General features: G+C 33.8%; 1 protein-coding gene across 7 annotated transcripts in view; it reads right to left on the bottom strand.

Moving 5' to 3' along the window:
- Positions 1 to 13,918, bottom strand: part of LOC123538630 (serine-rich adhesin for platelets-like) — a 145,578-nt gene that overhangs the window by 32,064 nt on the left and 99,596 nt on the right. For all 7 annotated transcript variants that reach the window (XM_053530425.1, XM_045322852.2, XM_045322853.2 and 4 more), the window contains one exon: positions 2,928 to 3,061. In XM_053530425.1, coding sequence (XP_053386400.1) covers positions 2,928 to 3,061 — 134 coding nt within the window. The remainder of the gene's footprint in view (positions 1 to 2,927; positions 3,062 to 13,918) is intronic.

The following is a 13,918-nucleotide window of genomic DNA, read 5'->3' as shown; positions in this document are numbered from 1 at the left end:
ATGCCAAAGGGTAACATGTCGAGCCTGCTCTCTGACCCCTAACTGTGACTTTGACCTTTGAGATAGAGTCGGTCTCACTGAGATAAACATTCATGCAAAATATAAACAAGATTCATGAATGCATGTCAAAGTAATGGGCCGGACAAGATATGACAAGACCTTTGACCTCCAACTGTGACCTAGACCTTTAAGATAGGAACCTGGGGTTTGTGCACGAGTCTCCGTCTCACATACCAAATATAAAAAAGATTGCTTGATGCATGTCAAAGTTATGGTCCGGTCAAACAAATCCAGACGGACACATGCACATACACCAAACAGCCGTTTGGACAACTATGTCGAAGGCTCGAAAAAAACTGCAAAATGTCATAAAATGTTGCTGAACTGTGACTGACCACATTTAAACAATCACAAGTATTTCATACCCTAACTAACTGCATTTCAGAAGGACAGAGCTGACCTTTATACATACAGAAATGATAAAAGTACTTTCTCCGAGACATGAATATTTCAATATCATTCTCACCAAAGACCTATGTGATACATCAATCTGTCACTGTCCATTAGGTGACCACTGGTCAATATAATTACAGAATGACCCTAACGTCTTGACCTTATATGGCACCAATCACATTTCCATAGAGACCACTTTCATTAATTTTATTGACCATCGCAACTGCGAAATCATACAATTTTTGTCTACTAGGTATATAGAATTTTATGGTTTCATTCCGGAATGGCTATCTTACAAAGGTGAAATTTACAAATAAATTTTTTACATATTCTATAATCTACAATTTTGCAAGTGAAAGAAAATGAAGCGGTTGACAACTTACTGTATTGAGCTAATATTTATCATATTTCACTCTTTTGTCAATTATTTTTGGCGAACGTTCTGCCATATGACAGAACCAGTTTTAAAAATAGCGAATTTTCAACACTTTCCTCAAAATGAAACAAAATTGACTTTTCCTAAAGCAAACGGCAATTAAAAGTATGATAAAAACTGGCAATTATAAGTATAATAAAAATGTATCATGAATTGCTTAATTACACCCCAATGGTTAACACTGGTGATCACAAACCACCTGTTTACAATGAAAAATAATTTCATGTTCAATTACTTATTAATTATAAAACCTTTTAACCAAGAAATAATTTTACTTGTTACCCTCGGGGCAACATTTTCACCCTATCTCAGAAGCCTCCAATCAATAGTCTATTATAAAATATGATAGAAAATGAAAAAAAAATAACACACTAAAACAATTTACCGATGAGTATCAATTTCCAATTGGAATAAAGACCAAATAGCTTGTCAAAACCCCTGTGTTATTTATGCCCCATTTATAAGGCAAAAAATAAATAACTCGAAATGAATATCTGACGTTTCTAGGTCTCGTATTTTTCCAGAAGCTTTCGCTCACGGAAGGCAATGTTTCAAAATATTGAAAATAATATTCCATAGCATTTATGGCTGTCATTGATAAAGTAATCCTGACAAATATGAACAATACATTGTAACTGAACCTTTTAGTATGGACATAACTATGAGGAAACAACCACATCTCTCTTATAATACTACTTCATTTAAACAGAAGGTTGAATTGACAACATAATTTCTGTCCACAGCAGGAAAATATCAACCTTGAACATCGTTTCATTATGGAAAAACATGATACTAAATGCTAGTGACATAAATGAAAAGCACATTTTGCATGTCCCCCTCATTCTGGCAAACATGACCTTGACCCTAAATTAATATGACTGAAAGTTACATTCTGCACAATCATTGTCTCATTCTGGAAATCATGACCTTGATCTTGAATCAACATCACTGAAAAATATATTCTGCATAATCAATATCCCACTCTGTTAAACATGACCTTGACCTTAAATTAACGTGACTAAAGTGATATTCTGCACTCTGAATCATAGACATGGCCTTGACCAACATGACTGAAAGTTACATTCTGCACATAGTCATAGTTTCATTCTGTAAAATGTTTGTGCCAAGTTATCTGAAACTCATTAAGACTCTGAGGTTAATTTATACAAAGCGGACTCATTGTCCAACCTGTCTAACCTTTAACCTCAGGGTATGACCTTGAAAAATAATAACAGAAAACGTATGTCTCAACCTCTGATTACACTGGCAACCTAGTGAGTGACAGCTTTGTGCTCTTCCTACTGAGCTAGCCGCATACCCTTATATCATACATCTTCTTCTTCTTCTTCCAGGTAAAGTACAGGGCCCACTCTGGAGCATCGATGCACTTGGTATCATATATATCAAAGCAATTATGCTCAATTAAAGAAGACTGAAACAAATTCTAATATCATAATGTCCATACAAACAATGCAGTTGCGAAATAAAATTCTTAATTTTGAAGCACTCAGTCTTACCGCCTTATCTCCTACTACCATTAGCAAAAACTTCTAAAATCCTTCATAAAAATTTGATTAAAGAAATTAGACCTCCTACATAAAATTTCTTCCATATATATATTTATAAATATATATTTTACAATAACACAATTTCTTTTACAGTGAATCTCTAAATGTTAACAGTCTCCTAAATTCAGTATAATTATATACATGGTGAGGTTGTTTTGTGTAGGATGATAATTAAAACCTTGACATTTAAAGCATCTTTCCTGAATTTCCGCTTTTACTTTGCTGCAATAAACACGAAGTAATCTTTTCTGAATCTGGCTGACATTTCACGTTTTAGTGCCATTTCTAACATTTCCGATTTAAAAAGGAAACGTCACAGAAACTCTCACAGAGAAAGAAATGGGAAAGTGCTGATTTGGTGACAATTAATATAGAAAATAGCACAAGACAATTTGTCAAATTATATAAGAAAACCAATACTGTGAAACTGTTAATATCTCTGGGAGACAAAACAAAGGGAGAGTACTCACTTCTTGAATTCACCCTGCAGACACTCGAGCCTGGAATGACAATTCTCGCTTTCCCGCGTCATTTCCTGAAGTCTCCGCTCAGCTTCTACACGATACATTTTCTCATTCTCAAGCTCTTTGGAGAGCTGCTCCTTCTGAAAAAAAAAGATAAAAATAAATGAAAACATTTCATAAATATCAACCATTTCATAAATATCAACATTTCTGTAAAACATTATATTCATTTCTTAAAAGTATTGACATCTTTCTTCTGTTCTTCTCCTGTTATGCAGTGATCCTAAGTTTACCACATTCTGAGTTTAACCGTTATAAAACTGAGTTTGGGGGACCAGTCTCAAAATGCAATCTTGCTATTGGTCAATTTCAAATTTGAACTCAGGAACAACCAATCAGCTGCTAGAGATTTCAAACTTGTTTCCAATCTCAGTTCTAGATCAGGCCTTGCCAGAGCCTGAAATCCAATTTCTTGATTTGCAAACTGTCCACAAGACAATGTTACTCTTAGGTGACATCAATTTCAGGCAAAAGGTAAGTTTAAGAACATTGCTCTAAAGAAATACCTAAAGTTCAGAAAAATCTGTAGAAAATTGTGAGTCTTGTGAAAAGAAAGGTATGAGGTACATGCAGACAAACTAACAAACTCAGCACCTATAAATGATGCAGTCAGCAAACCCATAGCTAATACAGACATATATTGTTTATTACCTTCCTTTATTTGCATTTGTACACATGAAATAATGTAATTCTGGTATGGTAGACAAAATTGATGTTTATAAGAAGAATGGTATATATATTCACATCAATTATAAACAAACAGAAAAAAGCAATAATTTTCTTTGTTTATATGAATCACACAAAAAAACAAGTTACTGTCAATAGCCCTAAAGTAATCACAGAGCATCTTCTCTCATAAACCTATTACCCATAGTTCTGAAATTTTTCAAACAGTCATTCAAAAGCAATCAAAATGCAATTTGTTCCCAATGAAAATGCTCCACTTCCTATTTCCACAAAATGTGCCATCAGTTTCCAAATCAGACAGATCTCACACAATAACTGCCTAATCTGTTTTTTTCCTTACATAATCAAACCTTATCTGCCAATCCTTCCAGCTGAAATGGGCTGATAATAGCAACTACAAAGGCAATATTATTCCTTTAAATCATGGGTTTTCCATGCTTTTTTTCGAGAAATACACCCAATCTATCAGAAATACACTCAATCTATCATTTTCATCAAAGTGGCAATTTTAAACAAAGAGATTTTCCTGAGGATTTTTATATTTTAATAACTGTTTCTAGGGAACAAGAAAATGATGGATTTTGTGTGATAGAAAAGTAGGATTTCTCTGTTTCTTTCAGGTCTGTAATCTGTCTTCCATCCAATTTCTTTCAAGAATGTAATTCAAGGCTGTCAAATATTATTTAGAAAACACTTAAAAACCTGAATCACAACATAGTGTTATCACTGTTATTTCCTCCATTTTGTCTTAGGCACTTTCTTCCTCAGGGAAAAAAAAAACAATCCAAAGACAACCAATATATTAATAACATTATTAGATTTATATGATAGGAAGTGTTGCCTTATGTAATTCAATTACATTTTGATATTGCTAGCATGCTCCTTTACAATTCCACCACAGCAATAGTTTCCAATTTGATATTTGGAGGACAATCAGAAAAAGTCTCTGCCGATAAAAACAGTTTTCCCAAAATGATTACATATTGATTCAGTAAATAGTTAATCCAGTGCAAAGGGACTAAATTACACAATGATTAATTGTAAATGGACGGAAATGACACCCTACACTAATGTAAATCATAAAATGTAATATTGTCCTACAAAAAAAATGATTTTCGTCCTCTATCACTTACTGTTTACAAGATGGGCAAAAATATCAGAATGGTTCATTTGTTATTGAAGTCTCCCCTGCATATAATGCTTTCGTACTTAATAGCCTGTACTTTTCTAATTTCCTCTGACTCCCTGGTTTTTGCGATAAGCATCAACTATTTAGTAATATCTATAGCATAGTCAGTTTTCTTAGTACGAAGTGATCAGTAACTGCTTAGCTTAGCATGATAGAGTCTAAAAGACAAAGAATTAATAATATTTTCTTTAGATATCTGGGAAATAACCTGGAACAATGACTAAGTATATAGTGTGAAAAACATATACAACAAATGTAATCCAAGGAATGTTTAGGGTCATTTGTACAAAGCTAAGAACAGAGATCAGAAAAGAAATTAGTTTGAACAGCAGTGCAATCTAACTTGAAAGCAATGTTCTGATATAAGGCACTATTTTCTCACAGATTTTCATCCTAGTTGTGGCTGATTTTGAGTGTCTGTGTGTGTGTGTTGTGTGTGTGTGGGGGGGGGGGGGGGGGGGAGTTGTATGTGTGTTGGAAGTGCAGGGGGGAGTTTGGGTTTTCAGTGAGTTACCCCAGTTCATGTGATTTGAGCATTCTGAAAATCTTGTTTGATTAAACGAACCATCCACAAATACTTAAATCAATTCATTCAGGTATTATACAGCTGGAGACACTGTCTACAAATCTTTCATTGAATAAATCAAGTGTAGACATCTTCTGATTTTTTGCCTAAGCAATCAAGAAGGTCCATCAGAATGATAAGGAGACAAATGACCTACAAGAAGGTGACTGTATCTATAATTACCCACAATACCTTTATAAAGGATGACGTCTAGAGCTACTACGTCAGGATTAATGCCAAGAGAAATGGCGACTATTTAAACACTTGATGGTCTTTGACTGCCACATTTGACAAGATTAGGGAAAAGTAGAGCTTTGAATCAAAACAACTGCAGTAGATGTTACAGAATTGGGAGAGGCAGCTATTGTGAAACTGTTTAACTAAAAAATTGATTAAAATGACTAGCTTTCAAATTTTAAAGGTGAAATGAATTAGACTCTTTTTGATTGACTTGTTTGGACACAGAAAACCTTATAAAGCAGACAACCACAAGTATCAACAATTTCACATTATTTTGATAACAGCTGATTTATTTTCATTAGGGAGCAGTTTTTTTGTTGTTTTTTTTTGTTTTTTCAACCAATGTCTTTGCTTTCTGTGATTGAGGAAATGATTCTCTTCTTCCATAGAGGTGGTACAATACACACAGTACCTAACTTGTCTTTCATTTACAGACAAATTCATACCCTTTGGAATGGTTGATGAGTTAATGAACCTGATGCCTCATGACAAACCAGACATTAATGATAATCCTGAACTTGTACAATTAATAAATGCAGCCTTGAAACTTCACTTTTCTCTAATTTTCCCATCAATAAAATAACTGGTAATTAAGCCAAAACATGTGGAAAATATCAAAAATTGACTAATGTCTCTGTACAGTTTACACAACAAAATTAACCTGTAAAGCCTTACATATGCTTTTGATACCAACTGAGGAAAGGCTTCCTCCATTTTTTCTTTAATTACCGTAGTTCCCCTACTTTTAAGCGGTCCCTTTTACAACATTTCAATAGTAAAAATAATTCTGTTACTAGCTATGAACATTAAAATTTTATGACTTCCCCCCAGCAATTGAGGTACCCCTCTGAACATTATATTCCAAGAAAGGATGGGCATCAGCTTCTAACAAATTAGCCAGTTGGCTTGTTCTGTACCTGCAAGGCTTGTACTGGCAGCAATGTCAGTAACTGATTCTTTGTCAGTTTAAAACTTCGAGATTTTCTTATTAACAATATGAGATTGGATAATAACAATGTGCTGGAAGTTCAGGAAGGGAAGGGGACTCTTGACAAATAAACTGGCTGAATAGTCAGATGTTTCCTGGTGTTAAACTAGTCCTAGGTCAACAAGGTCCTAGGTCATCAAGGTCAAATACAATACAGACATATATTTCAGTGTGCAGGTTATTTTCTATAAATAGCAGATATGAGAATAAATACAGCTTAGCTGCCAGCATACTCTTTGGTAATTGCCAATGTCATCTAATTCAAGAATGTTTTCTTAAGAACAAGGGGAGGCAACCATGAATGGCTCCAGTAACACTGTCTCTGATCACTGCAGGAGCTATCTGATTCCACAAATGTTGAGGAGGAGCTAGGAGGTGTGGTGCAGCTAAGGAAGTGGGGTGGTGGGGAAGAGGTGATTATTTCCATTTGCAACAATTCTGATGGGTGGTGGGGAAGAGGTGATTATTTCCATTTGCAACAATTCTGATGGGTGGTGGGGAAGAGGTGATTATTTCCATTTGCAACAATTCTGATCAACAGTAGCTTGTATTAGAATATATACTGCCTGCCTACCCCATGTCTGATAATGACTGCTGCCATCTAATTCCAGAAATAATAAACAGGTACATCTTGTATTAATTTAGCAGCTATGAAACATCATTATTTATATTAGCTGAAAGGTGATGTCCCATCGTTTACTGCTAATTTCTGACTCACTGTAACTATTTGCAGAATTTTCTTTGTTTCAAGACAAATGTGTGCTTCAAACAATACATATGAAAAGGGGCTTTGAAATGTTACATTTTCTTCTAATTTTATCGGTTCATGTATGTACAATATTGTTTATTATGTGTCGAGATAGCTTTTCATGTCTGAGATTTCATTTTTAGTGTACATGTAACAATTATCATTGGCAATATAGGTTATATTATTATTCATTAAATATGGATATAATATGGCTTTCATCAACTGAACAATTTTAATTATTAATATTTCTGTTGCATAATGTGATTTTTTTTCTCATTTTTCTCGACAATTTCTGTTACTTACTTCTTAAATTTGAATACCGATAGTTCTGTATGGGAAATTAAAAGCCTGTCTTTTTTCCCTTTTCGAAACAGGAAGTTTATGTTCAAATTACAAATTTGAAATCATGTATAAATTTCTCATAGATATTATTATCTTTTTTTAAGCTGCCTACGCCAAGAATGGTAGAAGAGAATTTGTAGAATATGGTTCTGAACTTCCCTCAACTTGCACTTTATAGCAGTAAACAACTTTTCCAAATTATTTATTCTTAAGAAACTTTTCATGGCTTCTAGTGCCATATATATATAAGCATTATATTAGCATCCATCACAAATTTATTGGTTGATTTCCCTGGACTACTGTGAGAATAAGTGATAGATTAATTGCCAATATTTCCTCTTAAACCAAGTGAGGAGACAATCAAGCAGCTCTTAAAAGAAGCACTTGTTTGACAAATGGCTGAAATGGTAGGTGGTAAAGAACAATGTTCCATGAGACGAGCCAGGAAAGCTGCAGATAATGAGGTACTTCAGCTGACATGAGCTTTTCAACAAGAAGGCATCTTATACGTCTTTATTGTTATGTATGTCATTCAGTGAGAAATAACTACAAGAAATGTTACTTTCATTTCTTAGAAGAAGATTTAGCTGTTTTAATATAATATGTGCCAAAAGTGTTGTTTGAATTGTAAATAACTGTGTGTTACTGTTCAGTGTCTTTTTTTCAACATTTTTTCATATGAACGATGGTGTCTACTTGTAGTGAGCGCAATGCCAAACTTTATAGTGCTGCTTCACTGAAATATCACACCATAGACATGATACCCCACCCAGTCACATTATACTGATGCCAGGCCGACCAGTCCTGGTACTATCTTCTTAATGCTGAGCTCCAAGTGAAGTAGCTACTAGTATCTTTTCATGTCTTTTGTATGGTGCGGCCTGGAGTGTGCAAACCCTTGACCTCAAGCACTTCCACTCGTCTACTATGAGGCAGTTTGCATTGTAAATAAGCACTTTATAAACTGATGACAAGATAACACATGATTCAGATTGAACAAAAAAGTGGAAACCTGCTCAGAGGGACAAACTGACCAAAAAAGCAATACAAAATATTTTTATTATGTATACTTTTTCATATCGTATAAAAAAAAAAAAATAGTGAAAACTGAATCTGGATTATAACATCATTAATTTTGGTACCTTTTGGCTTGGCATCATGCACAGCCAATGTATAAAACATTATACACAAAAAGTGCACATCACAGTGCACAACAACCGTACAAGTATAATTTTCTCTGCAAATTTTTGGGAGAAAGAGGTAGCGAGTTGCTAAAATTTTAATATCTTAATTTTATTTCGTATTATTTTGTATCTTATATCTGCATTTTTAACATAAAAATACTCTGTTATTTTGTATATCAAATGGGATCATCGTCAAATGGGATCGTCGCATCACTGCATGGTCGTAAAAATAAATTGACAAAAAAATCATATATGAATTAATTCTTATGGCTCATTAAAACATAACTGATTGCATTAACCGAATTCATAACTCATTACTATGCAAGAAAGGTGATGAGAAGCAGCTCAAGCTGAAACCTTGATTATGACATGCAACATAAACTTTTCTCGCAACAGATCATTATCGGCAAAGCTAATTTGAATTTCTTAAAAAAAAATTACAACCACACCATCTGTCTCCATCAGAGGGAATTGGGTGCTTAATGCACAAAAAAATAAAAACTGATGCTTAAGTCAATTTTTTATACGATAATGAAAAACACTTTTATTTACCTTGATATAAACTTCAACATCCATTATTTCCCTGAGAACGTATTTTTTTGTTTGTTTAAAAACAAAATTAGATTTTTTTTAAAATTGTTTCCTTTTTTCAGCAACTTGCCATATTCATTTTTGTCCTGTATGCAATCTGAGTGTCATTGGGAACGAAGCCCATTTCAGGGGGCATTTAAAAAAATCCATACACTTTAAACTATACGCATTGTAGTGCATCAACTGCATCACAAATTTCAATCTAAAAATTTACATTTTGGACTCTAATTAAAACACACTTTTATAATTAATGTTGTAAAATGCATTTGATTTACGTCTCCAGTTACATTTTGATTACAACTTAATGATTCCGTTTGTCACACAAAACTATCTTTTACGATGAAGTCTCTTAATTTCGTCCATGGTTCAATTACAATAATTTCTTGTTCACAATAGTTAACTTTCATTTTTTATGTGACAAAATTACTTTAAAATTCAAACACTTTGTATTCAGTTTCAAGTTTCGCTGCCAACTTTTATGTCCCCTGTGGGGATACAGTTATTTAGAAACTGCATAATGACATACACCTTATTACTATAAAACTCCATTATTGCGCAGCACAATTTTACTCCTTATCTCACAGAAATCTCACAGAAACTTTATCACTGACCTATACAATGCAGCATTTGTTTTGTTTTTCTGCCCAAGTCAACTGTTATAGAGCAATATTGAACTGTGCTACTACTTTTTCACTATAATTTGCTGTGATGTAAGAGACAGCAGCATTTTTTTCTGTCAGTATAGTGTAACATTTTTCAATAGTGTAACATTTTTCAACAACATACTGTATCCTGAATCCTAAAGCTCCTCCTTAGAGTAAGTAAATGTATTCTGCAAATAGGTCTTCAAGCATCCCTCCATTTTTTTTTCAATATTGAGTCTCATGATAAAAACATATTTATAATTCAGTTGCTTCTAACAAGTCTTTAGACAAGAAACATTCTATATCCGCAAAACATTTTTTTCCAAAACATTGTACTTCTTGACAGAACATTATTCATTGTAATATAGTCTCAATCAAAACAATGCTACTTTACTTTCTAATCAAGTCTGCAGGCAATGAAAGGTTCTATCCACATGCTTAAATCCTACATCATTTTTTTTTGCCGAAAAAAACATTTTTCATAATTTGAAAGCCATAAAACGAAACATCTTTGACACTTTGATAAGCAATCAAGTCACTTCCAATATCGGGAAACATTTTTCCACAGTAGCATCCCGATAGCTATCAGTGTAGGAAACATGGTATGGGAGAATGTTTAGACACACTGAACAGAAGGAATGCATACAAGCTTTGGAATCTACAGTACAACCTCGGAAACAATAACACACTGATACGTAGAGATCCAGTACACATACCGAAATGTTATGCTGGATAGGTGAAAAAAAAAATCTTGCTGTTGCTGGGTTTAACATAGTCTGGCTACCGACTAGATAATCTTTTTAATTTTTTTAGTCATTTCTCATATATATTCTGACTAATCTTCCAGTGTTTTGTGAAGAAAAGGGACATAATTATACAAAATTTGAATAGCCTCAGGAGTTATCTCCTTTGAACAAAACACAGGGTCTGAACACAGCTAGCTAGACTAGGTTTAACATACCAACAACCAAGTTATAGGTCATATAGTGACTTTCCAGCTTTTGATGGTGGAGGAAGACCCCCAGATGCCCCTATGGGCATTGTTTCATCAGGGGCATGCACCTGGGTAGCTAAGAAGGACAGGACTTCAGTAAGTCAAAAGCCTACAACTGAAGCAAGGTTTGAACCTTAGATACTGGTGAGAGGCAACTTGGTACTGAATCGAAGTAAGCAACCTAAGTAGCATGCCGGTTAAAAACTGATATACAGATACAGGAACACATTCTGTTGGATGGAAGTTTATAGTTGTAACGAATTATTATGATACACCATTTTAAAGAAAGAAATTCTGCATCATAAAACATTGATTATTTTGGTATACTGGTGCAATGTTAGACCATTTTACTTCATTGCACAGTAGTTCCACCATTAATTTCATGTATTTCAAAGTAGACTTTTATATCTATATTGAATTTTAATCTTTCAGCAGCTGTGGTACGACAGAAGGGAAACAGGCTTATTATCAACCTTGTTCTAAACATTCCAAAGTACAGTAAATGTTCCAACAATTCAGAATAATATAGTGATCCTTTTTTCAGAATGCAGTTTTTTATACAGAATTGCTGAAAATATACAAAACTGCACTAAAATTGCCAGCAGCTATACATGTAAGCCTATGACTACTCAACAGTTACCATAATATACAGGTTTGACTGTATCGGAAAAGTATACCAAAAACCACTGCCTTATTCTGATGGGCTAATAATTCTTGGATTTCTGTGATAACCAGGAATGATTGTTTTTTATCTGGTGAAGCAATCTATCCTATGTACAAGGCTTTATAATCTACATGTTGCTAGTCCTGGCCATGGCCATGAGGATCACATTCCTGGAACAATATGGACCTATCTGTTGATGTTTATGTTCTAGCCAATTATGCCTAATTAACCTCAGGATTATATCAGAAATAATTAGCTCTGGTCAGCATAGTCTTAGCAAATTGATATCAATTTTCCCTGACCAGATTCTTGAGAGTTATCTTACACATCAGAATGTAGTATTTGACCAAATCATAACAAAAGCTTACTTCTCTGCTGATTTCTGAAATTTATCTGAATTATTCAGCCTGTCTGAATAATTCAGCAAATATGGCTGAATGTTTCTGAATTTGAACTGAATTTGTACTGGACAGTGTGTCAATTTATAGGCTATAATTCTGTATTGAACAAAGAAGGGACTTTTTTTTCAGACAAATTCAGAAAATTTTCAGCCAATTCAGAAATTTTCAGACACCATGTTATCATAAAGTGCTTACCTCATGGTTAATGGAAGTAACAAGGTAATTAGGAAAACTAGCCACAGGTCAAATTTATACAAATTTCTTGACCAGATTCTTGGCATCATTTGATTTAGTAAGAAACACATTAAGCCAGTTTATTCGTGAATGCCAACATATCTATCTGGATTCTTCAGTTACATCACTTAACAGTTTAATGGAAATACTAACCTATGGTCAGTGCATATATTGTACTAATTACTTGACCAGAATTTCTTGACATAATTTAATTAGTAACATAATTTAATTAGTAACATAATTTAATTAGTAACATATTCATTGAGCCAAATCATAACAAAATGTTACCTTCAACAATTTCTTGTCAAACTTGACTGTTTATGAATTTAATCTTTGATGAAGCTGAATTGTCCATTAGCATTTATCTGTTTGTGATGAAGACAAATTTGATAAATGCTTTTAAAAGAAAATTTGCATTTAATTAAAATAAAAAAGACACCATAAAAGTAAGCTTATCATCAATTTTCAGCTGACATGTTTACTTTCTGACAGTGTTTTCAATCAAAACTGAAAATTGTATCATTGAACATTTGCATTTCATTTACTATATGAGCCACGCCATGAGAAAATCAACATAGTGGGTTTGCGACCAGCATGGATCCAGACCAGCCTGCGCATCCGCGCAGTCTGGTCAGGATCCATATGCTGTTCGCTAACAGTTTCTATAATTGCAATAGGCTTTGAAAGCGAACAGCATGGATCCTGACCAGACTGTGCAAATGCGCAGGCTGGTCTGGATCCATGCTAGTCGCAAACCCACTATGTTGGTTTTCTCATGGCGCAGCTCATATTAGTTATATAATGTATGAAGTTTAAAGTAATACATACATGACTGATTTAATAAGTGTCCAATAATATTTTATTTCTTCACTGTAATGAAATTTATAGGTTTTAACTTAACAATTTACATTCCCCTCTATCATAAATGTCACCCCACCCCCATATCAAGATACTATGCAACAAATATAAGTTGGAGTTATAGTTTATGTCCATTGATTGAATTTTTTAAAAAAAATGGGCCTTTAATACACACCTAGTCCCACAACCTTATGAGGGTGTTTATTCAGGGGTATACAGTATATTTCTAGCCTGGGCACCAACCAAATAATCTTTAAAAAAAAAAAATTATCATTTTCTCTCATACATTCTGCACGATCCTTCTTGGCAGTGGTTTGAGAAGAAAAGGGACATAATTATACAAAATTTGAATAGCCTCAGGAGTTATCTCCTGTGAACAAAACATAGGATCTGAACACAGACTAAGAATATTTCTTACAGGAGCAAAGCAAGGGAATTAAATTGGCACAATGCAGGAACAATGATTAATTTAGTTCACTGACTCCCTATTAAAAGGGTCTATTAAACCCATATCCATAATACATTTTCATTTCCCAAACTATGTGGCTTGCAATTTGAACATTTGAAATTATCTGTCAACCCTATTTTAAGAGCCCACCTAGTAAAAA

The sequence above is a fragment of the Mercenaria mercenaria genome, chromosome 18 (assembly GCF_021730395.1).
Source record: "Mercenaria mercenaria strain notata chromosome 18, MADL_Memer_1, whole genome shotgun sequence".
NCBI lineage: Eukaryota > Metazoa > Mollusca > Bivalvia > Venerida > Veneridae > Mercenaria > Mercenaria mercenaria.
Note: the sequence above shows the minus strand (reverse complement) of the source record. Positions and strands in the feature narration are given on the sequence as shown.